This window comes from Abramis brama (assembly GCF_963993115.1).
Source record: "Abramis brama genome assembly, chromosome: 8".
In the NCBI taxonomy this organism is placed as follows: Eukaryota; Metazoa; Chordata; class Actinopteri; order Cypriniformes; family Leuciscidae; genus Abramis; species Abramis brama.
This window is the reverse complement of record NC_139970.1, coordinates 40,093,422-40,117,846: the sequence shown is the minus strand read 5'-3', so window position 1 is coordinate 40,117,846 and position 24,425 is coordinate 40,093,422. Positions and strand designations below refer to the sequence as shown.

The following is a 24,425-nucleotide window of genomic DNA, read 5'->3' as shown; positions in this document are numbered from 1 at the left end:
GAAAGTGGAAACTGTCCTCAAAATAATATCATAATGCAGTAACATTTAATGCTGTATTCTCTTCATGCTAACTATAATATTCTTATTTCTATGTTTTTGACAAGCTTATAATTATATATTATTATTATTATTGCAGGAGTGGCAGTCATGGCTCACACGTTGAGCTGGTCCCTGTTGTGTTTCGGTTTGCTGAGCGTCTGGGCTCAGGACTTCTATGAGGAAAGAACCGGGCCAACAAGAGTCAAGACCGGAGGACAGACGGCGGGCAAACTGCAGAAACATGATGGTCAATGTGAGGCGTCTATGTTACTGTGTTGTGTGACAGTATGCAATGCATTGTTTTTCTGTCTGACCAGATCCATGAGCAGTTTTTTTAATTCATTTTTGCTTTTTAGCATGCATGACATGATAGAAGAAAGCATTACTGAATACACTGACTCTCATCTACAGCTATTTTTGGAGGATAAAAGTAATTCATATATTGTCTATTGTAGTTTTTGGTTTTAAAAACTCGTCTTTTTTTAACCCTTCGTACAACTTTCATGATGAAATCAAGTTCTGCTCTACATTTATTAATCCTAATTCACTCGGAAAAATACAGTATGTCACTTAAGGGCTTTTCACACTGCACTTTACTCTGTAATATCATAGTTCTAAACCCCACTTTTAACCCCGGGAAAATATGAAATATGAAAATAAGTACGTTAACCCAAGGTTTAGGAATGTACGGTGTCAAACATCACCTTACCCAGTATACCCAGGATTAATGTTTAAAGGAACACGCCGACTTTTTGGGACTTTAGCTTATTCACCGTACCCCCCAGAGTTAGATAAGTCCATACATACCCTTCTCATCTCCGTGCGTGCCGTAACTCTGTCTGACGCACCCACTGCTAGCCTAGCTTAGCACAAAGACTGGAGGTAAACGGCTCCAGCTAGCATACTGCTCCCAATAAGTGACAAAATAACGCTGCCCATGTAGCAGTGCTTCGCCTTCTGAGAATATAGTTCCCAGTATGTATACGGTTAGAAGATGGCTGTGTCTCATGTGACCTTGTTATTTGTACACCCTGTGACTATACAAATCACAACATGTAAATAGGAAAATGTTGGCGTTATTTTGTCACTTATTGGGAGCAGTATGCTAGCTGGAGCCGTTTACCTCCAGTCTATATGCTAAGTTAGGTTAGCGGTGGGTGCGTCAGACAGAGTTACGGCACGCACGGAGATGAGAAGGGTATGTATGGACTTATCTAACTCTGGGAGATACGGCGAATAAGCTAAAGTCCCAAAAAGTCAGCGTGTTCCTTTAACTTCGGGTAAATTATGAGCAGAGTGAAAAGTGAAGCAAGATAACCCAGGATTGCGTTTACCTGGATATTAAAATGATCCAGGGTTAAATATTTTGGTAACACTTTTTTTGATGGTCTCCTTTAAACATTCTGTTAACTATACTGTAAGTAACGTTGCACCTATGTCAAGTCACTTTCATTAGAGTATTAGTAGACTGTCTGCTTAGTATCTAAGACAGACTTTCTACTGTCTATAAGTAACTTAAGTCAACTTATTCTAACCCTTCCAATCTACTAATATTCTACTAACACTCTAATTAGAGTTAACATGTGCAATGTATAGTCAACATAATGTGTAAAAAGGACCATCATAATAAAGTGTAACAACTATTTCAAGTGTGAAAAACCATAAACTTCCCATACACAAAATAAATATATTTGAAATATATTTTCAGGATATATTTTGGAATATATGCAAATATTTGAAATTGGCCCAATAAATATATTTCATACTTATATTTCATATATTTTTGTTATATTTCAGAATATATTTCAATGTATTTTTTTCTGTATGGGTCCCCAAAAGTGTCAAAAATATATGTGGCATATATTCCAAATACATTGAAATATATTCTGAAATATAACAAAAATATATGAAATATAAGTATGAAATATATTTATTGGGCCAATTTCAAATATTTGCATATATTCCAAAATATATCCTGAAAATATATTTCAAATATATTTATTTTGTGTATGGGTTGTACAGTGTAAAATGATGTGGTGTTAGAATGTTATGGTTAGGTGCTAAGCAACCAACAGCCAATCACGCGCCTCAAATGTTCGTGCTTTGGACACTCACGGAAACATTGTGCGTTCAGCGTTTGAGGAGAAAATGTAAAATGGTGACAGAAAACGTGACAATGAAGACAGACTTACATTTATAGATAAAGAAGGATAAACTTATACAATATAATATGAGGATGCGCAATGTTAGGGCCTTTATGTAAGCATACAGCGTGTGACACCGTAAATATGTAATTAAGGACGTTAACCTAGGGTTTACCCATACACAAAAGAAATGTATTTGAAATATATTTTCAGAATATATTTTTGGAATATATGCAAATATTTGAAATTGGCCCAATAAATATATTTTAGTTAAATATATGTAAATATATTTTGAAATTTAAAAAGTCAAAGCCCCTTTGCTGACTTTATTGGCCTAAAATGACAATTTTATGTAGGAAATAACACACAGAATGCAGAGTTTTTTCCCCCTATTTTTACAGAATTGAATACAGTTATTTAATAGTGTGTGTATGCAGTGTTAGACACTGAGTTCTATCTATTGTTTAAGTGTACTTCACTGTTGGAGTGTCACTGTTATACTTGCATCATAAATATTGTGCATATTTTCAATATTTAAATGACTTCAGGAAAGATGTCAATAAAACAACAATAAATCTAATAATTGCACTTAGTGTTAGGTACGTGCCACCTAATATGGCCTAATAGTCCTAGGAAAGCAACTATCTGTCATTTTACATTGCAGTCATTTAAATGTAAGTACAGTATTTATTATAGCTGTGTGTCATAATACAGTAGTGAAATATGGTAGCCTACTGTTGTGTATTGGTGAAAAGGTAGAGGAATTACTATGATCAAAATACATTTTCGACCCTTCTTTAGCAAGCTAAACATTTTATGACCATATATTTTGTCATATATTTTACATTACATGTTATAAATGTAAATATATTTCACACTTAACATCATATATTTTTGTTATATTTCAGAATATATTTCAAAATGATAAATATAAGTGGACAACGTCAATGTATTTGGAATATATGCCACATATATTTTTGACACTTTAAAATATATTTACATATATTTCTTTTGTGTATGGGTAGGAACACTCTCAGAAAAAAAGGTACGAAAGCTGTCACTGGGGCTGTACCTTTTTAAAAGGTACATTTTTGTACCTAAAGGGTGCATATTGGTACCTTAATGGTACATATTAGTACCTAAAAGGGACAAATTAGTACCTAAAAGGGACAAATTAGTACCTAAAAGGAACAAAAGTGTATCTTTTGAAAAGGTACAGCCCCAGTGACAGCTTTCGTACCTTTTTTTCTGAGAATGAATGTTAAATAACAAGATGTTAATATTAAGTATGTAACTTACATTTAAGACACATATTGTCTGTTTTTGCTCCTTCAATGAAAATAGTTGCGTTTCAATCCTGAAAGAATCAACATTTCAGAACGAATTGATTTGAATGAATGATTCAATGACTCACTCATTAAGACTTCTTACTATGTATATGCGTTATGAACTCATGGGTCACCGTCTCATGCAGTCTAAGACACATAAAGCTGGTTTTACGCTTTAAAACATGCAATGTCATGTTAAGACATACTAGACATACTACAGCAGCACATCTAAAGACCATCTTTCTTGGAGGATGTCTGGTCGTAGTGATTTCAGAGGCCTCAGGCATTATCCTTCACAGTTTCCTAACATATACATGATTTATCATTCATATCCGCACAAGAACTGGTAGGCATGTCTTGTCACCGGTGACATGAAGACTGATGAGCTGCTGTGCTGAAAGTAAGATCAGATGACAGACTGCATTGCTTAGTGAGTCCAAATAGGATTATTAGAAGACTTAAAGGATTATTGGTGTTTTTTTAAAACAATATTGACAATATCTAACAATTTAGTGACAAGAGTTAGTTCTGAAATAGTTATGTAACATCAAAAAAGTGTAGATGAATTTCATCCTCTGTGCAAAAAGCCAGATAGATTGCAGGGTTGAGCACTATTCAGAATTGAATTTGCCTTTTAAATTCCACTTTTAAAAAAAAACCTTTTTTGGTGCCAGTACTTTTTAATACATATACAAAAATCTTTATGCATTATGCATATTATCATATGCACAACATCAGATATTTCCAGAAATATATGTTTGTATGTGTATATATATATATATATATATATATATATATATATATATATATATATATATATATATATTTCTGTAAATACCTTATGATGTGCATAAGATAATATGCATAATGCATAAAGATTTTTTTCTTGTTCTCTGAGCCTCTCCACTGTTTGAGATGTAACTTTTTGAAAGATAACTTTATAAAATACACACGCACACACAAATATAGATACTTTGTGTCTGTGTGTGTATTTTATGAAGTTATCTGAAAAAATTTGTTGGATGTTTTGTTTTGCTATATGGATCAAATTTGTTTGGCCAATAGCTGTGTTAATTGATGATGATATTAAACTACACATCAGAACTACATACACTCACCTAAAGGATTATTAGGAACACCTGTTCAATTTCTCATTAATGCAATTATCTAATCAACCAATCACATGGCAGTTGCTTCAATGCATTTAGGGGTGTGGTCAATCTCCTGAACTCCAAACTGAATGTCAGAATGGGAAAGAAAGGTGATTTAAGCAATTTTGAGCGTGGCATGGTTGTTGGTGCCAGACGGGCCGGTCTGAGTATTTCACAATCTGCTCAGTTACTGGGATTTTCACGCACAAACATTTCTAGGGTTTACAAAGAATGGTGTGAAAAGGGAAAAACATCCATTATGCGGCAGTACTGTGGGCGAAAATGCCTTGTTGATGCTAGAGGTCAGAGGAGAATGGGCCGACTGATTCAAGCTGATAGAAGAGCAACTTTGACTGAAATAACCACTCGTTACAACCGAGGTATGCAGCAAAGCATTTGTGAAGCCACAACACGCACAACCTTGAGGCGGATGGGCTACAACAGCAGAAGACCCCACTGGGTACCACTCATCTCCACTACAAATAGGAAAAAGAGGCTACAATTTGCACAAGCTCACCAAAATTGGACAGTTGAAGACTGGAAAAATGTTGCCTGGTCTGATGAGTCTCGATTTCTGTTGAGACATTCAGATGGTAGAGTCAGAATTTGGCGTAAACAGAATGAGAACATGGATCCATCATGCCTTGTTACCACTGTGCAGGCTGGTGGTGGTGGTGTAATGGTGTGGGGGATGTTTTCTTGGCACACTTTAGGCCCCTTAGTGCCAATTGGGCATCGTTTAAATGCCACGGCCTACCTGAGCATTGTTTCTGACCATGTCCATCCCTTTATGACCACCATGTACCCATCCTCTGATGGCTACTTCCAGCAGGATAATGCACCATGTCACAAAGCTTGAATGATTTCAAATTGGTTTCTTGAACATGACAATGAGTTCACTGTACTAAAATGGCCCCCACAGTCACCAGATCTCAACCCAATAGAGCATCTTTGGGATGTGGTGGAACGGGAACTTCGTGCCCTGGATGTGCATCCCACAAATCTCCATCAACTGCAAGATGCTATCCTATCAATATGGGCCAACATTTCTAAAGAATGCTTTCAGCACCTTGTTGAATCAATGCCACGTAGAATTAAGGCAGTTCTGAAGGCGAAAGGGGGTCAAACACAGTATTAGTATGGTGTTCCTAATAATCCTTTAGGTGAGTGTAGATATGATATTCTACATATCAGGAAATAAATAGGCATAATTAGTCAAAAATGATTGATATATTTATTTATGTTTTGTCACAAAACATATATGGTGGACTAATGAATTCCCTTTGTTCTGTGAGTGTTGGATTTCAACTATTTTAACTCATTTCAATCAAAATAAAAGGAAACTGATTCTTAAATTCAGAATTTACCCAACTGTATAATAGATTATCTAATCTTCCCTTAACACTTTATCTCTCGCTGTGACGTCAGCTATCCTGGATGAGGACTGCAGTCTGGAGCTGGGCTTTCTGCTGGACAGCTCTGAGACGGCCAAGGACAACCACCAGCAAGAGAAGAAGTTCACCATGGACATTATAGAAGGCCTCCAGAGCATCCGCTTGGATACAGGCCGCAAACTCAGCTGGAGAGCGGCCCTGCTTCAGTACAGCAGCCACGTCATAATCGAGCAGACCTTCAAACAGTGGAGAGGCTCGGAGAACTTCAAGAGCAGAATCGCACCGATGGCCTACATCGGCCACGGCACTTACACCACCTACGCCATCACCAACATGACCAAGATATTTGTGGAAGAATCGAGCCCACAAAGCATCAAGATTGCCCTGCTGCTGACCGATGGCTTCTTTCATCCCAGAAACCCTGATATATTTTCTGCTATGGCTGATGCAAAGAACCAGGGCGTGAAGGCCTTCACAATTGGCATCACTCATACTGCCAATGAGCCTGCCAACACAGCAAACCTGAGACTGCTGGCGAGTACGCCAGCCTCCAAATTCCTGTATAATCTGCAGGACACGAACGTCATGGAAAAAGTCATTATTCAGATTGTAAGTATGGTGTCCCACAAGCACTCGTTCTGTCCTCATACAGTGTGTCACACAGAACTCCCTCAAATCTGGTCAAATTCATTCCTGCAACTATTCATTAAGTCATTATTTTGGCTGATTTGATTGTGCTTTCAGCTACCAGTAAGAGTACTTTGAGCTTTGTTGAATACTTTTTTGGCATTTTTAAATCCATTCTACAGTAAATGTCTACATGGTTACAGTTCTATGTAAAAAGTCTGCAGATTCTTTCTGGGCTTGTTCAAGGGTAAAAAGTAAAATAAAAAAACTACAAACACTTCTCCTACTGGGATTTCTACATAGAGATCTTTTTACATGGTTGGGTAACCATTCAGATTTCCTGATTTGATTCGATTTCAATTCACAAGCTCTCGTTTTGATTCTGATTTTGATTTGATTCAGAATAATTTGTGCATATTTTAGTTTCACTTTCCATTGGTATATTACAAAAATATTAAATATCATACATTTTTCACACAGCCATATTTAATATAGGCCTTATTACTATTATATTAAATCACAGAAAGTGATTGTAACTTCATATTGAATGATTGAGTTTGTGACTAAAAGAGTTATTTGTTGTGCTGTGTTTTTGATTCACTAAAAAGAATCAGTTTATAAGAGTCATTTTCTTGTAAATTCGTTCAGTCGTTTGTGTTCATTCGAATCAAACTTCTAATTTAATTACTGTAGGAATTTGAATTTGCCCAAATGTTTCTGTTGCTTTAATATTGCTTAATCACTTTTATTATTATTATTATAATATTTCATCACTGAAAACGGCTGAATGGCACACAAATGCATTAAACGCTGACATAGAGTGAACTGTTAATGTCACGATTTTCGTTATCATGCTTAATTGGGAATTTTAAGTTTTTTATTTTACATCAATGATTGACGTCTTTAGCGTCAGTAATATGTGCTTGTGAAATACTGTGACTATCATCCTGCTAAACTTAAACCAGCTTTACTGGGTTTGCTGGTCTTAGCTGGTCACCTGGTTTCCACAGGTCGGTCTGGTTGGCTGGTTTAAGAGGGGGACTTGTCAGCTGGTCAGGCGGGGAGACCTGTTAAACCAGTTTAAACCAGATAAGACCAGCTAACCACATCTGGCCTGTATTTGACAAGTATTTGAACATACAGAAGAGAAAATAATTACATTCTGCTAATGTTTTAGGATCCCTGACACCTAACAATTAGCCTTTCTACACTTCATTTACTATAATTAGAGTAAACAACACGTCCCGTTGTGGCTTTTCTATACATCTGGGCCTGGGTTTATACAATCCATAAATCTTTGTTGTCATTCCTGCTGTTATACTGATAAGCATTTATGGCAGGTTTCATTTTTCTCATTTGAGCAGAAACACATTGATATAATTCCAGTGTAAAGCAGGACTCAACATGTTAAATGATAGTGTTTCCTTTAATCTCTGGGGAGATTTATGAACGTATGGCCTGATGTTCATAATGTTAACCCAAACCTCACAAAATGAATCCTTGCCATATAGCACCAATTATGACTGCAGCTTTTATATACCAGTTTAAGTTTGTACAGAATAAAATTTTCTTGTTGTTCCCTCTACATAGGCTCAGCTGGCAAATGATGGGGTAAGTAGATAATATTTAATATAGATAATATTTAATGTAAAGCATCACTGCCTTACTGAAACACAAACAAATAAAACCTGCTTTTCCATTTACACTCTTTTCTCTATATTTAGTGTCCTCTGTCCCAGAAGTGTGCTTGTGAGAAAGGCGAGAGAGGACCCTCTGGCCCAGCGGTAAGTATTTTCACTCTAATCTTCCTTCAACATGGGACCATATTTCCAGGAAAGCCCACGGGCACATTTTTCTCCTCTTTTTTTTCGATTCCTAAGAGGTGCGGATTCCTTTGAGGATTGTCAACAGTGGGAAGAGATAGGCACGGTTCTGACATCTCGGATAACTACTTTGCTTTGTAAAAGTCAGGATAATTATCTTTGTCAGGACCCTTCAGCACTACCTTAGGGAAAACACGAAATAAGATTCCGAAAAAAGTGTTTTTCATGTTTAGCCTGTTGAAAGTGAAGAGAATGTAATTACATGTTATGACTGAAAACCTTGACTTTCAAACACTTAAGGGTCCAAAATTAACATTTTGCCACACCTGCCAATGATGGGTGAATATAGTCATAGTGACATTTATATTTTTTGTCCTTATAACTGCCGTTATTTAGCATTTTGGGATTTTTTGATAAAATCAGATCAAAAGCACACACATCCAAAGCAATGTGTTGCTCAAATTGGGTGCTCGACCAGAAAATTAATAAAAAAGGAAAAAAAGTCGGCACACCATGGCTCCAAAATGTGAAAATTTAATAATAGACTCACTGTGTGTGGTGGTAACGCTTCAAGCGCGTAGGCGTAGTGTCTGACGAAGAGCTTACACGCTTGAAACGTTACCACCTGTGTGTGAGTCTATTATTACATTTTCACATTTTGGAGCCATGGTGTGCCGACTTTTTTTCCTTTTTTATTAATTTTCTGGTCGAGAATCAGCCGATTTTTCACATGCTCGGCCCGGACCGGTGACCGGCCGGTCAGTCTCACGTCTTTCCAATTCCAAAGCCGGTCTGTTTTGTTCCCAGCGGCACAGGCAATAACATCAGCTGCGCGTTCTCACTCTCTGCTCTCCGACGGCGAAGTGACAATAGTTAAATAGTGCTTGTATTGCGCATAATTTACTAATTCCCGAAGGTTTACAATTGGTGCGCACAAAAAGCTGCCTCTCAAACAGCTTGTGTACCAAAATGAGTGGCTTACTGCGCTTAAACGATTAAATACACACAAAATTATGTCAGAATGCCTGTCTTGGTGAGTATTCAGTTAAAAACACTCAGTTTTGGAACGTAAATAGTTGAAAAAGATAACGCATGTTGTGTAACTTGTGTTGTGTGCTTAAACTCTTAAAGTGACAGCAGCCTAATATTCCTGCTGCCGTTTTTCATGTTAATCAAAGAACAAAAGACAAAGAAAATCACTCTCTGCTCTTGACTGAATAACTTTTGTAACGTTGTAAGCATTAATATGTATTTAATTTTTACAATGAAGACTATACAGTGTTGTTTTACATCATTTCTGTAGTATTTTTTCTTTCCTGTATACTGACCTTCTGTTAGACCCACCTGAAAAACTTAAAGCCGTGTTTATTTCATATCTCTCTTTATATATTGCAATTATATGTGCTGTTTTTTGCAATTTGTTTATTTGTTCTTGTTCTATTACTGACAAGAAATTTGCAATAGATGCATCTCTAGTCAAAGTTACTGAGTTTGATACAGTTCAATTGATTCTGTTCAAAATAAAATAGATGCACTGAACAAGTTCAGATAGATCTTTTTATTGCTCTTTTAACACGGCTTAAACTGTAGTGTGTAGAAGGGCGGATCACGTTAGAGTCAGTTATTCAGCGGCAGGCGCCTAACCATCATTATCCAGGTGCTTTTACCTCTCAGGGATTCCACACATTCTCATGGATATAAATGACAGGCCTCGGTAATTGCTCTCATTAGTTTAACATTCTCTGGCCTGCCATTTTGCTGTGACCGAAGCAGTCGATCAGGTGCTGACCAGGTGCCGAGTCAAACTCAATAAACTCAAACTCCAGACTGAGAAGTTCAATTCAATTTAATGAATCGTTTCAATTGAACAATTCATAAATGGTTCAGAAAGCAATTCACTAGACATGATATTTTATACCCTGTTTTTTAATTGAAATAACACTGCCATAAATTGCTAATAGGAGATTTTGGTCAACTTTTGGCAACAATTATAAACAGATACTTGATACTAAACATAAACAAGTGTTGTTATTGTCAACTAAAACTATACAAATATTTGATTTAATTGAATATTTAATTGAAATAAAGCTGAAATAAGATATATAAATATTAGATGAAAAACTTGAACTTAAAAAATATTTTTTTAACTTAAACTGAAATAAAAAATAAATTAAAGCTAAACAAAGATACAAAAAAGAAAAACATTCAAAGAATGACAAAATTTAAACAAAACAAAAAGAATGACAAAAGCACATAAAAAAAGTAATTAAAACTTAAAATGAAAACTTAAAATATAAAAATAAAAGCTAAATATTCAAAATATTAATAAATACCATAATATTATATAAATAATAAAATAACAATAGCTATTTTTCCATCCAAAACTGCGAATTTAACTTATGCGAAAAATTGGAATATCAAGCATTTGTGAATAAAGCATTGTTTCATTCCATTCCTGGAAAATTGGCGCAAAATATCTGTAATAAAAATGGAAGGAGAAGCCAATGTGGCTCTTTTTTCCTACATCATAAACGCAATAAACTCTGTCATGTTCTCTTGCGTTCGAATGTTTGTGTTTGGGAATGCAATCATGTGAGACTCTTCTGTAAGGGAATTAAACCAAATTATTTTGATTTCAGGCTTTGGCTCAGGCCTTTCAGAATGATCAAACCAACATTTAAAATGCTAAGGGATTTATTAAGTAAATGTGTTTCCATTGTAGTTTATGCGTCTGCTTTCTTATTAGATAAAAATATGTATCCACCTCAACTGAGCGCATAACATTTTTATGCACATTTTTTAGAATTTATGTGCATCTTGGAGTTTAAATCCAGTTTTTTTTATGCAATATTCCAAAACGCGGATAAAAACATAGTGACATATAAAAACATTTTTTAAGGCCGCTCCACTAAGCATCAGATATATGAGGTCATTCACTTTTTCACTCGAATAGAACTAAAACAGCTGCTCACTTTCTCCCGTTTCCCCGGCAGGGAAAGAAGGGTCGCCCAGGAGAGGACGGAACCCCTGGGGCTAAAGGTCATAAGGTCAGCATTTCTATCATTCTCTCTCGCTTATGCCTGTTTATGTTGATGTACATGGGAAATGTGATGAGGAAGCTGATGGCCATTTATATAGTTGTGTATTTGTCTCTTAATATTTCTATTAAGATTTCATATACACATTTTCTCAGATTCAGCAGTACAGGAATCAAGAATGACAGGCTTTATTCAGTAACTCTTTCTAAAAAACTCTTTTGTGCCGTTGTTAGGGCGATGCTGGTTTGAGTGGACTTCCTGGTCGTGAGGGTACAGAGGTGAGTGGCTGATGCTGGGACAAACTATCCGCAAAATCACGACTCAATACTCAAAAGTATTGTGCAACCTGATTGAAAACCTACAGTATTTGGGTAAAATTAAACAAATACGTTAAAAAATATATATATGATCTAAACTTCTGTCTGGTGGTGTGATCATCAAAAAAAAAGTTACCAAATTTTAAATTATCAAACATTATTATTGAATACACTATATCCTAATTATTCAAAGAAAAAGCGTTTAAAAAGGTTCAAATATTTTATACAAATACATATTTTTAATTATTCCATTTGAATTATTATTTTAAAAAGGTGAACTAATTATCATGGAAAAAAAAGAAGGTAAAAATAGTCAATATTTTGAAAAGCACTTATTGACCATGAGGGTTACACTTAGGGGTCCACTGTGATGTCATTTCCTGTTTTTTGTTTTCTTGTCATGTGACAGCTAAATGGTTTCCTTTATTTCTGATTGCATCACGCTGACTTTTATTTGGTAGACAGTTTTTTTTATATATATATATATATATATATATATATATATATATATATATATATATATATGTACTATATATATATATATATATTTAAAACAACACTGCTTCACTGTTACATTAATAAAATATTATTTCAAACTACTTTTTTATCAAGATTGTTTGATTACATTCTCCAGACTTTTACACCACCTAGACATTTTTACTTTAAGCCTAAAAAAATCATTACAATACATTTGAAATTTCAGAAACTGAAAAGTGTAGTCAAGCCATTCTATGTATGAATTGCATTTTTATAATTATTTTAAATGACTTAATATATCCAGACAATATATAACATCACCAACCAATGTGCAAGATGCGAATAATTAGGGTATTTCTAAAAAATACATATATTAATATCTTCCTGTTTTGCACACAGGGGAAACCAGGCTACAAAGGAGAGCAGGTACTGAAGGAGAGCCCTGCACCAAATCATAATTCATTTCTGTTAAAGCGCACAATCATGTGAGACTGTCATGACTCTGATCATCTCTTGACTGTGTACAGGGTGAAAGAGGAGAATGTGGAACCCCAGGACTCAAAGGAGACCGGGTACATAAACCTTCAGACGTCACAGCATTCTGCACGCTCCTTGAATATGTGACGAACACAATAATACAGTATGTTTCAAATGCTTAATTAGTTTATATTGTACCATCTGATAGGGTCCTGAAGGTCCAGTTGGCACACAAGGGTCCAGAGGTCTGCAGGTATGCGATTATATAAAACTTATCTCAAACAAAAAATGTCAAACATGTCTGTATATTTACATGTATATGTATGTCAAAAATGTACAGTTTACAGTTGTTTTACAGCCATTTCAAAGTTTAAGGCCTTTTACTTTAAAAACGTTGTCTCAGCTAACAGGGATTTTTCTCAGAACGTTCTGGCAAGGTTCTCTCAAAGTTACGAGCAAACGTTGTTTCAGTAACATTAATAGAACTTTCGTTCAATGTTATATTGTTCTCAAAACGTCAGCACAAAAACATTTATCCTGTACATCATTCATGGAACGCTTTATCTGAAACATTATCTAACATGTTTTAAATGTTGCTGCTCGTTTCAGAATGATAAGAGAACATTCAAAAGTAACGTTCCCATAATGGGTTGTAGAATGATCAAATGGAATGTTCCCCTAAAATGGAAATTCTATCATTAATTACTCAACCTCATGTCGTTCCAAACCCGTAAGACTTTCATTCATCTTCGAAACACAAATGAAGATATTTTTGATGAAATCAGAGAGATTTCTGTCGCTCCATTGACTTTGACGCTTCAAAAAGTTCATAAAGAGATCGTAAAAATAATTCATATGAGTTGAGCGGTTTAGTCCAAATTTTCTGAAGAGACTCAATCACTTTATATGATGAAAAGATTTAATTTAGGCTTTTATTCACATAAACATTCATCAACTCACACATCAGTTGTGGTAAACGGAAGCTCAAGCATATTTAAGGGCCTGTGGTTTCTGTGATGCGCTCTACATATTCGCTTGACGAGCGAGAACCAGATGGTTCATTCTCCAGCGTCAAGCAGGTTCGGTTGAGCTTCTGTTTATGTTCGCTGATCAATGTTTATATGTGAATAAAAGCCTAAATTAAATCTGTTCATCATATAAAGCGATCGAGTCTCTTCAGAAAATTTGGGCTAAATCGCTCAATTCATATGGATTAGTTTTACGATCTCTTTATGAACTTTTTGAAGCATCAAAGTGTCAGTTGCGTAGCTGTCAATGGAGGGACAGAAATCTCTCAGATTTCATAAAAAAATCTTCATTTGTGTTCTGAAGATGAACGAGAGTCTTACGAGTTTGGAACGAGGGTGAGTAATTACTGACAGAATTTTCATTTTTGGATGAACTAATGGAACTTTAACGTTTCCATAACCAAAAAAACATTTAAAAAAAATTGACATTTGAACGTTCTGAGAACATTCCGAAATAATGTTTTCGGAACTTAATGGGAACGTTAGCACTTTAGTTAGCTGAGGTAGCACTATGGTTGATTGACAGGTGAGGCGGTCCTTCGCTGCTGACTAAATATGCAAATGTGGTTTGAGTGATCAATAACAGAAGGTTTGGAAGCCTGTTTACACCTGTATTTAGCACTGATCACCTGAGACCGAAGTTTGTACCATTCCTTTATTTCAAACCTTATTTCAGAGAAGGTAAATGTTCAAACACATCTTGAATTTCACCCAACATATGATTAAAATATCAAAACTTGCATTTTACTGCACTGTAAAGCAGCATAATGCTTAGGTGTCTACAGATAATGCTACACATCCCTAGAGACAACACGCAAATGTTCATGCCACTGTTTCATGTTTCCCCTGCAGGGTTTACCAGGACCACAGGGTGACATCGGACCAGAGGGCCCACAGGGCAAGAAGGTCTGTGCCTTATAATCACAAACCATTATCCTAAAAAATTCAGCTCATCACGTTTACCAAGCACACCTGGAAAAGTCTCACTGTTTCCCATGTTAGTGTGCATGAGAAAACACACACGTTGGAGGCTTGTTTGTTTGCTACATCCATTAGGTAAAATCCATATGCCACAGTGAATGAGAAATATTGATGCATTCTCAGTTGTTTACTTCACATCTTTAGTAGGAATTATCATTCGTGTCCATTTTCGACTAAATGATGCATTCTGAGGGGAACGGGTGCAGAATAGAGATAAAAGAGTCTCATATAAGGCTTTCACTCTTTGCGTTTCTAGGCCAGTGTTGTGTATCTTTATGTAAAAAATGTGTGCATCCCTTTACAATGCATTTGAAATTTTCTTAATTTCTCATCATGATTTTAAAGGAACAGTTCACCCAAAAATGAATTTCTTTCATAATTTACTTTTCAATACATTTTGATCTGTTTACATACAGAAAGCTATTTGCACGGTTTCAGGAGTCTTGGCATCGTGACCCTTTAAAGGTGTGTGTGAGTGAGTGAGTGAGTGAGTGAGTGAGTGTTCTTGTATATATGGTTTTTGAGGACACAAATGTGTATAATGACATGGGTATTACAATGTAAACATGGTTTATGAGGACATTTCCTGTGTCCTCATGAACCAAATGGCTTAAAAAAAAATACAGAAAGTTTTCTGTGATGGGTAGGTTTAGGAGTTGGGTTATAGTGTAGGGGGATAGAATATACAGTTTTTACAGTAGCAAAACCATTACCGTAAACCACATATACAAGTAGTGTGTGTGTGTGTGTGCGCGCATGCGTGTCATTGATTCCTTTGTCATTGATTCCAATAAAAAAATAACAATATACTGATTTAGAACAACATGAGTGTGAATAAATTATATAATTTCATTGTTAGGTGAACTAATCCTTTATTTCTGACGTTTGGACAATAATCTCCCAAGTGTCTTCTTTCAAGAGACAATGGTTTCATCTGCAGTGCAAAGGGTTCATGTACTGCAACCATTTTGGTTTGAGTATGTGTCTTGCGCTTGTGCTCAAAAATAGGGTCGAAGATGAACGTGTTTTGACACGTTTTGGATTTCCTTTAATAGATGCCTGTAGTGAAACCTGCTGCTCTTCCAGTAGTTTTCCCCTAGTTTAATTTAACTGCAGGAAGCATTCAGAGTTTTACACAGCTCTGCAGATGTCAGGGATGCTTCTTTATACAAAACTAGTGTCAAATACTGTCTGACTGATATGAACCACACCTTGTTTTGTTTTTAGAGGCAGATTCATCTTAAAATAGAATAGATGATACCACAATAAAAGACTAATAATAATAATAATAATAATATTAATAATAAACCCTTACTACCAAGGTTAAACGTCAACCAATTAGATTGTAACTTGCCAGAAAGTGCTTGTCAGGATTCAGGGTGGTCTGCGATTATTGTCAAGGTCGATAATAACAGTAGAAATGTGCATGATGGAAAAATGCTGTGCAAAGTATAAATGTGTTCTCTTCATGCACAGACACGCAGATGACGTGAACAAAGAGCATTTCCAGCATATAGAAATGCAGCACAGTGAAGAGAAAACTGTAAATGTCATGAGCGGATCATTTAACTGGCTATTTGTTTAGATTGGATTTTACTTTTTTGACAGCAACTATATGGTTCTATTTGAAAATTATGCTTAAAATAAGCCGATAATGCTCAAACAGGTTTAACAATACCTTAAATATGGACAGGAATAGTAAAGAATCTAACATTACTGGTAATCCCTCTTTATAATAATTATTAGGTTTTTATTTTTGAGGTTTGAGGTGATATAGGTGACATGTACATATATATATATATATATATATATATATATATATATATATATATGTGACCCTGGATCACAAAACCAGTCTTAAGTCGCACGGGTATATTTGTGGCAATAGCCAACAATACATTGTATGGGTCAAAATTATCGATTTTTCTTTTATGCCAAAAATCATTAGGATATTAAGTAAAGATCATGTTTTATGAAGATATTTTGTAAATTTCCTACAGTACATATATAAAACATTTATTTTTGTGAGTAAATGCAGCACAATCGTGAACATAAATGTGACTGATTTTGTGGTCCAGGGTCACACACACACATATATATATATATGAAGACTTCAGATGCAAAAGCCTCTAAGTGCCATCTGAAATTTTCTTCTAGAATGATAATTTTTATCAAGCTTGTATATTTAAGTTCAGTTATTTCACTTTAATGGCAATGAAAATGACCAATTAATTGTCATCAAAGTGAAATTACTGAACATAAATATACAAGCTTGATAAAAATGATCATTTTAGAAGAAAATTTCAGATGGCACTTAGAGGCTTTTGCATCTGAAGTCTTCATATATATATATATATATATATATATAAATACTTTTTTGTGGTAGTATTAGTATGAGTTTGACTATCATCATTTTCATGTTCTGGCTGTAGGTTATGTAAAAGGAATGTTCTTGGTTCAATTTAACTTAAGCTCTATTGACAGAATCTGTGGCTTGCTGTCGATTTCCACAGAAAATAAATTCATCTTGTTGACAGTCATGTGCTTTCACTGGAAGTGGATCCATTGTAAGTGGATTTCTGTCAGCACCATTTTAAGTTATGTTTGTAAAAACTGAGGGACGAGTTTAAATTATTTTCAGTGATAATCAACAGCATGACACGGATACTGTCCATACAGCTTAAGTTATACTGAACACAGGACATTCCTTCAATGTTTCTCTGATGACAACCTGAATTTAAATTTGAACTTGAATTTATATAACTACATACTCAATACCTGGTAAAGGTTCTCCTAAGAAACTCCTATGTCTTGCATATAGATTTCACACAATGAAAAATTTCTTCCATACGAAATAATGAATGTGATATTCATATATAATGACTTAGATATTTGTTGTTTTTGTTTGTAATTAATCACAGGGTGAGCGTGGCCCTGCTGGCCCACCTGGAATACAGGGCGACATTGGAATTGGACTTCCTGGAACAAAGGTCAGCCGCATATATCTTTTATATTTAAATACCTAAATTCTCCAAAATCACCACAAACAATCAGACTTTAAAGCTGTAAAAACAAACGCCTAAGCTGATTTACTGGTCTCTCAGCCTTGAAAAGTTTGGATTGCTTTTCAGTTCACTTTTCCTAAAAGCATCATTAGCCAACTATGGTTGCAAGTTCTGTTGAATTGTGTTGGTAATGACAGAACTGGAGACCATATTTGGCTTTGGGAAACGCACCCCTGGTAAACCACCATAATACCAGTTTAGACCAGCAAACAATCTCAGGCTGGATGTTTTTTGTTTGTTTTCCTTTTCCTTTCATTTCCATGGTTAATGAGCCACCTAAACTGGGACTTTAATTTAACCCTATAAAGCCTTCTGTATCATATTATCATATTAAAATTATAATGATCAAAACGTTACTGAAAAGCCTGTTGCACACAATCTACTACATGCATTTTGTCGTCTGATTAATAGTTTAGTAGCAAGTAAAAGATCTTTCAGTATAATTGTAAAAATGTCCACCTTCATGTCTTATTTTTAAAAAGTAAACGTAAGAATAGCTTTTATATTGTTAGAAATATTTTTTTAAATCATGTTAAAATGTGAGTATCAAATGATCCATAAGGCCTTTGAATCATAATTGTTTTGCACTGCATTATATGTTTTGCCCCTCAAAATTAAAGCTACAGAGCTTTGATCATAAAACTAAAAATTTAAATATTATCCTATTATTGGGTGATATAGAGTCACAACTGACATTTATATGCATTTTATGTAACTAGTCTGCTATCAGAATGTCATCTTAATTTTTGGCCAAAACAGCAATTGCACCAAATTGCATATTTCTTCTCAGTTTGGGCCTCTGAATAAAACAGTTTTTTCAACAACAACAAAAAAGAAGAAGAATTTGGGATTTGGTGGATTTGGTTTCCAATAACCATCAATTCAGTATCAACATATTACCCATGGTTACAGACGATTTAACACAAATAGCTCCATATTCTCACTATATCATATTATTTGAGCCATAAAAGCTAGTTTATCATATATTATAAGATTTATTTATAAGGTTTTGTCTAAAGTTTCCTTAAACTGTTCCATAAAAAAAAGATTTTCTGACCATTCATATTCATATTTTTAAACTTGACATAGATAGTAATGGTTGTGGTGATTCTCATATATGCAGTCATATTTTATATTTCTTACTCTTTCTCCTGAATTGTTCGCTTTGATCCGTCTGCAGGGAGATATGGGATTTCAGGGGAGATCAGGTCCTCCGGGTCCACCAGGCATCGGCGAGCCAGGTCTGCCTGTAAGTATACAAGCAGAAGGTCAGAAATATTCAGTTTATTAATCAGCCCACACTGAATTCACACCCAGAGGTTTGTACACAATCTAAATGCACATCATGCACAAAGATCTACACATGCCCCTGTCCCTTACATGCTAAATTATTAAATATTCTGGCAAATTGAATAAGAATGTAGCTCCATTTAACACATTTATTTAAAATCATTTAACAGATTTTCCCCACAAAATCAGCACAGAAAATGCAGCACACTCTGTTTAGGCCTGCAACTCAGCATGCAAAAACCACTATAAAGACAAGAATCAATTCATTATTTAGGCTTATTATAATTGTGATTAGATTATGTTCTTGCATTGTGGTGCTATATGACATTTTTCTTCACATTTCTTCATCAAATCAGGGGCCTCAAGGGCCACAGGGGGTTCAAGGTGAGAAAGGACCACAAGGAGAGGGTTTTCCAGGTCCAAAGGTAAGGTTAGCCCAAAAACAGACATGTTCTCACTAATGTCACTCTCTGCTCTTTAATCTAGCTGGAGATTTGTAGCAGCCAAAGGCAATCTGAGAAGATCTAAGTAAACAAATTCAAGACTGTCATTTTTTTTTTTAAATATACCTCATTAGAGGCTCAGAGTCCCCTGGTAAATCCTCATCTCAAAACCCAAAGCTATTAATTAAATGTATGTTCACAGATAAATTAGCTGAGCATTACCAGCCGGAGGACACGAGACAGAATTTATTGGATCCATTTCCTTGAACTCTATTAAGCCTCTTTGTAATCTATCTAATGTTAGCATCTAACGAGATCTACATCAAAGCCAGAACTGCATAAAATGTAACCATAAATGAAAAATATAGCAGAGAAACTTGATTCACGTCAGAGACCTTCTATATTTCTGAACCTCATCGCTTTGAAAACCTGCATACAGTAGCTAAACTAAATTATATCATTACTTTATGATGATATTAAGTATGCAATATATCAAGATGATGCAAACAAATTCAGTTTTGAACTGATTCATAGGAATGAGTGGAACTTACCAGATCTAAGACCATTTTTGCTTCACAAGTTCATTATTAAAGTCCCCATGAAATCAAAATGGAAGTTTTTTGCCTTTTAGTATGAATATGTTAGCCTTGCTGTTATCTATAAGCTAGTGTGCTCCAAAACAATGACACAATTTGCATTTAGAAGAAATAAGCATTCAAAAACGTACAGTCTCTCACTTCCACCAATATGGATCAATGATTTTGATGGCCTCATCGCTCTGCACTTCAGCTTCTCATCAGATTTTCTGTCCAATCAAAAGCTCTCTAGAATCTAAAGTGTGCTGCCGCCGTACATTATAAATAGACGCTGAAGCTGCGGCTGAAATCGGTCACTTGTTCACACATTTATTTTCTACATGGTGAATGACACATAGTGCACTATATAGGGGATAGGGAATGATTCGGACCACGACAACGTTTCGCTTTCCATTGGGGCGAAGGAACACACAGTCTGCTCCAGTTCTGCACAGAATGCTATATTTTAAAGTGATATGGAGGAATGGAGGAGAAACATTGGAGATTTGGTGGAAACTTCGGTTTCCGCTGCTTTACTGAGCACAGCGGCTCTGGCCGAGCTGTGATATAAACGCCGGGAAACGCGTGATTCCCTTTCTTCCTGTTTCAGTGGAAATTAGTTCAACACATTAAATAATGTTGCGCGTTTCAAGCAACTTCAGTGGGCCTTTAAAACATCTCGTCACGAAATGTATTTCCTACTAAAACAGGAAGTTGGGGCGGGACATATTAAATGGCTTGTCAATTTCTTTAAATAGCCAATAGGCTTTAGTTTACCTCACAGCCATGAGCAACGATTTAAATATACAGTGAGGAAAATAAGTATTTGAACACCCTGCTATTTTGCAAGTTCTCCCACTTGGAAATCATGGAGGGGTCTGAAATTGTCATCGTAGGTGCATGTCCACTGTGAGAGACATAATCTAAAAAAAAAAAATCCAGAAATCACAATATATGATTTTTTAACTATTTATTTGTATGATACAGCTGCAAATAAGTATTTGAACACTTGAGAAAATCAATGTTAATATTTGGTACAGTAGCCTTTGTTTGCAATTACAGAGGTCAAACGTTTCCTGTAGTTTTTCACCAGGTTTGCACACACTGCAGGAGGGATTTTGGCCCACTCCTCCACACAGATCTTCTCTAGATCAGTCAGGTTTCTGGGCTGTCCGTGCCATGCATGATTTCAAACCATGACGTCTGAATGAATGTATTACCAACATTAACCTTGGAAACGGTGGTCCCAGCTCTTTTCAGGTCATTGACCAGCTCCTCCCGTGTAGTTCTGGGCTGATTTCTCACCTTTCTTAGGATCATTGAGACCCCACGAGGTGAGATCTTGCATGGAGCCCCAGTCCGAGGGAGATTGACAGTCATGTTTAGCTTCTTCCATTTTCTAATGATTGCTCCAACAGTGGACCTTTTTTCACCAAGCTGCTTGGCAATTTCCCCGTAGCCCTTTCCAGCCTTGTGGAGGTGTACAATTTTGTCTGTAGTGTCTTTGGACAGCTCTTTGGTCTTGGCCATGTTAGTAGTTGGATTCTTACTGATTGTATGGGGTGGACAGGTGTCTTTATGCAGCTAACGACCTCAAACAGGTGCATCTAATTTAGGATAATAAATGGAGTGGAGGTGGACATTTTAAAGGCAGACTAACAGGTCTTTGAGGGTCAGAATTCTAGCTGATAGACAGGTGTTCAAATACTTATTTGCAGCTGTATCATACAAATAAATAGTTAAAAAATCATATATTGTGATTTCTGGATTTTTTTTTTTAGATTATGTCTCTCACAGTGGACATGCACCTACGATGACAATTTCAGACCCCTCCATGATTTCCAAGTGGGAGAACTTGCAAAATAGCAGGGTGTTCAAATACTTATTTTCCTCACTGTAGCTGAAATGTCAATTAAGCTGAAATTTAAATATAGCTGAAATCAAATAAATTATAAATGTTATAAGAAAAAACTTAAACTTAAAAAACTTTAACAAAAATGTTAAATGTTGGCCCAACTAACTGAAATAAATACGTTTAAATAAGAAGTTAAAATTAAAAAAATATTTAAAAACAATTAATAAAAAAAGCTAAATAGAAATATTTTTTAAAAACTAATAAAAATGATAAAAGCCAATAACAAAATTAATCAAACTTAAATTAAATTATTAAAATACTCAAAATATTAAAAATAAAAGCTAATTTAAAATAATAACAAATACTACAATATTACATCAATAATACCAAAATAATACTGGAATTCATCAGTGGTGAAGGTTTTATTTTGATTATTGTTGAGCAGTGTTTATTATATTAAAATAAAACCAAGGTCAACAAATCCTGGATCAGCTCTAATTTAATCCTTATTAGTTCAACCAACCATCAGACAAATTGAGCCACTTTGAAAGAACAACAATTTCCCTCATTTAGGGATTGTACTGTATCATTATCAGTCGTAAATCCTAGAATGAACCTTTTCTATTGACAAAGAAGCAATACGAGCAGTGCAGTAAATGCATCTGAATGGGAGGTTGGCATTTCAGAGACACTGGTCTGACACTGCTCTTTTGTTTGACAGGGGGACCGGGGCCTGGAGGGGCCGAAGGGACCAAGAGGACAGCCGGGCCCGGGAATCAAAGGCGATAAGGTGGGCTGTAAATATATCAGCCCATGAATGGGCTTCACACAACCACACCATCTGTCTCACACAAAAGGCTTAATGAAGTTTGTAAAGTGGCCATACATTCCCACTTAAATGCTGGGGACTGATTGGACCGTGATAGAGGGCGAGAAAGGGCAGATAGGAGGGTACAGCTCAAATTACTGTGGGAAAAAATGAGTCCCGCTCACCTACTGAGTATCATGAAACACCAGTCAATGCTCAGAATATACAGGTTATTATTCTCATAAGTTCATTTTCAGGATTTGTATATCTATTTTAGAGCTGTTTTATATAGTGCCGTCCATCCTCTCTGTGTCCTCAGGGTGAGCTGGGGCCTCCAGGTTTGCCAGGACCAATTGGACTCACAGGCCTTGGCATTCAGGGTGAAAAGGTGATACAATGCGTCCTTCCTTGATGGTTCAATGAAATAAGAAAATGTACATGAATTGACATTAATTATTCTATAACATATAATGTTGTCCTTATCAGTTAAACTGCACCTTGTCATAACAGACAGTTTATAGTCTATTCTCTTGGAGCAGGATTGGGCGCTCCTGGTCTATTATTTTGTTATTTAAAAGGTTAAACATACAAGCCTAAACTCAGTGTGCCATTTTGATGTATTTGAAAGTACACAGTTAATTTCACTAATTCACTAATTAACACTAATTTCAGTTAATCAAGGAATGCATAATGCATTAAATAATAATAGTAGTGCCCAAAAGTGATGTCCAGCCTAGGAAAATGTACATCTTCAACCTTTATTCAAATATTATTACAAATTTTTTTGGAGTCAATTGTTTGATTTGTGAAAATGAATCAGTGAATCATGCCAAATTGTGCGGACATCAAACAAGAGAGAACCAACTAAATATTAATAACCGATTATGAGGTAGTCAAGGTATGCTTTTTCCTGTGAGGAAAAAAGTATTTGTTTTTCTATGCATTTTTTTGTTTTTGTTTTGTTTTTGGGCATAGTAAAATAAAACCTGTAGCTGTGGTTAACCTTTTTTTGCCAATAATATTTTCCTCATATTTTGATTTGTAGAGTCATTAAAAACACTGATCCCCTCCAGGCATCACTTTTGGCCACTACTGTATATTTAATCATATATATATATATCCACCCCCAAAATAAAGGAAATTATTATTTCTAGCACAATTATTATTAGCGATCTTAAATGTTAGGTTTTCTAATGTAATATTTCTCAATATCAGGGTGTTGAGGGTCCGAGAGGGCCTCCGGGAGGAAGAGGAACACCAGGAGAGGGCTTCCCTGGTCCCAAGGTTGGTACTGCTAAAGATTGAAGAGAATAACGTAATTCATGGCAAAATGTAAAAGGAAGTGTTAAATTTGTTCTTGGCTTAATCTTTTGACTATATTTTCCATTTTTCTAGGGAGAACAAGGTTTACCAGGAGAGATGGGGGCGCCGGGAGAGAGAGGGCAGGGCGAATCCGGACCAAAGGTTTGTATTCTTAATAAGCTCAACAAAGAAATGGGCCATTCAGGATGGAAGCTAATTTAAGACCATGATGAAGAATTTAGGTGATACAAGGGATGAGCCCG

General features: G+C 35.6%; 1 protein-coding gene across 1 annotated transcript in view; it reads left to right on the top strand.

Moving 5' to 3' along the window:
- col28a2a (collagen, type XXVIII, alpha 2a) overlaps window positions 1–24,425 on the top strand; it is a 39,336-nt gene that overhangs the window by 1,492 nt on the left and 13,419 nt on the right. Inside the window, exons 2-18 of the mRNA XM_084122527.1 lie at window positions 137–292; window positions 6,091–6,665; window positions 8,274–8,294; window positions 8,408–8,467; window positions 11,500–11,553; window positions 11,778–11,822; window positions 12,738–12,764; window positions 12,866–12,910; window positions 13,024–13,068; window positions 14,696–14,749; window positions 17,746–17,814; window positions 19,070–19,138; window positions 19,536–19,604; window positions 22,774–22,842; window positions 23,180–23,248; window positions 24,076–24,144; window positions 24,256–24,324. Of these exons, the coding sequence (XP_083978653.1) occupies window positions 148–292; window positions 6,091–6,665; window positions 8,274–8,294; window positions 8,408–8,467; window positions 11,500–11,553; window positions 11,778–11,822; window positions 12,738–12,764; window positions 12,866–12,910; window positions 13,024–13,068; window positions 14,696–14,749; window positions 17,746–17,814; window positions 19,070–19,138; window positions 19,536–19,604; window positions 22,774–22,842; window positions 23,180–23,248; window positions 24,076–24,144; window positions 24,256–24,324 (1,554 nt within the window). The 5' untranslated portion in view covers window positions 137–147. The remainder of the gene's footprint in view (window positions 1–136; window positions 293–6,090; window positions 6,666–8,273; window positions 8,295–8,407; window positions 8,468–11,499; window positions 11,554–11,777; window positions 11,823–12,737; window positions 12,765–12,865; window positions 12,911–13,023; window positions 13,069–14,695; window positions 14,750–17,745; window positions 17,815–19,069; window positions 19,139–19,535; window positions 19,605–22,773; window positions 22,843–23,179; window positions 23,249–24,075; window positions 24,145–24,255; window positions 24,325–24,425) is intronic.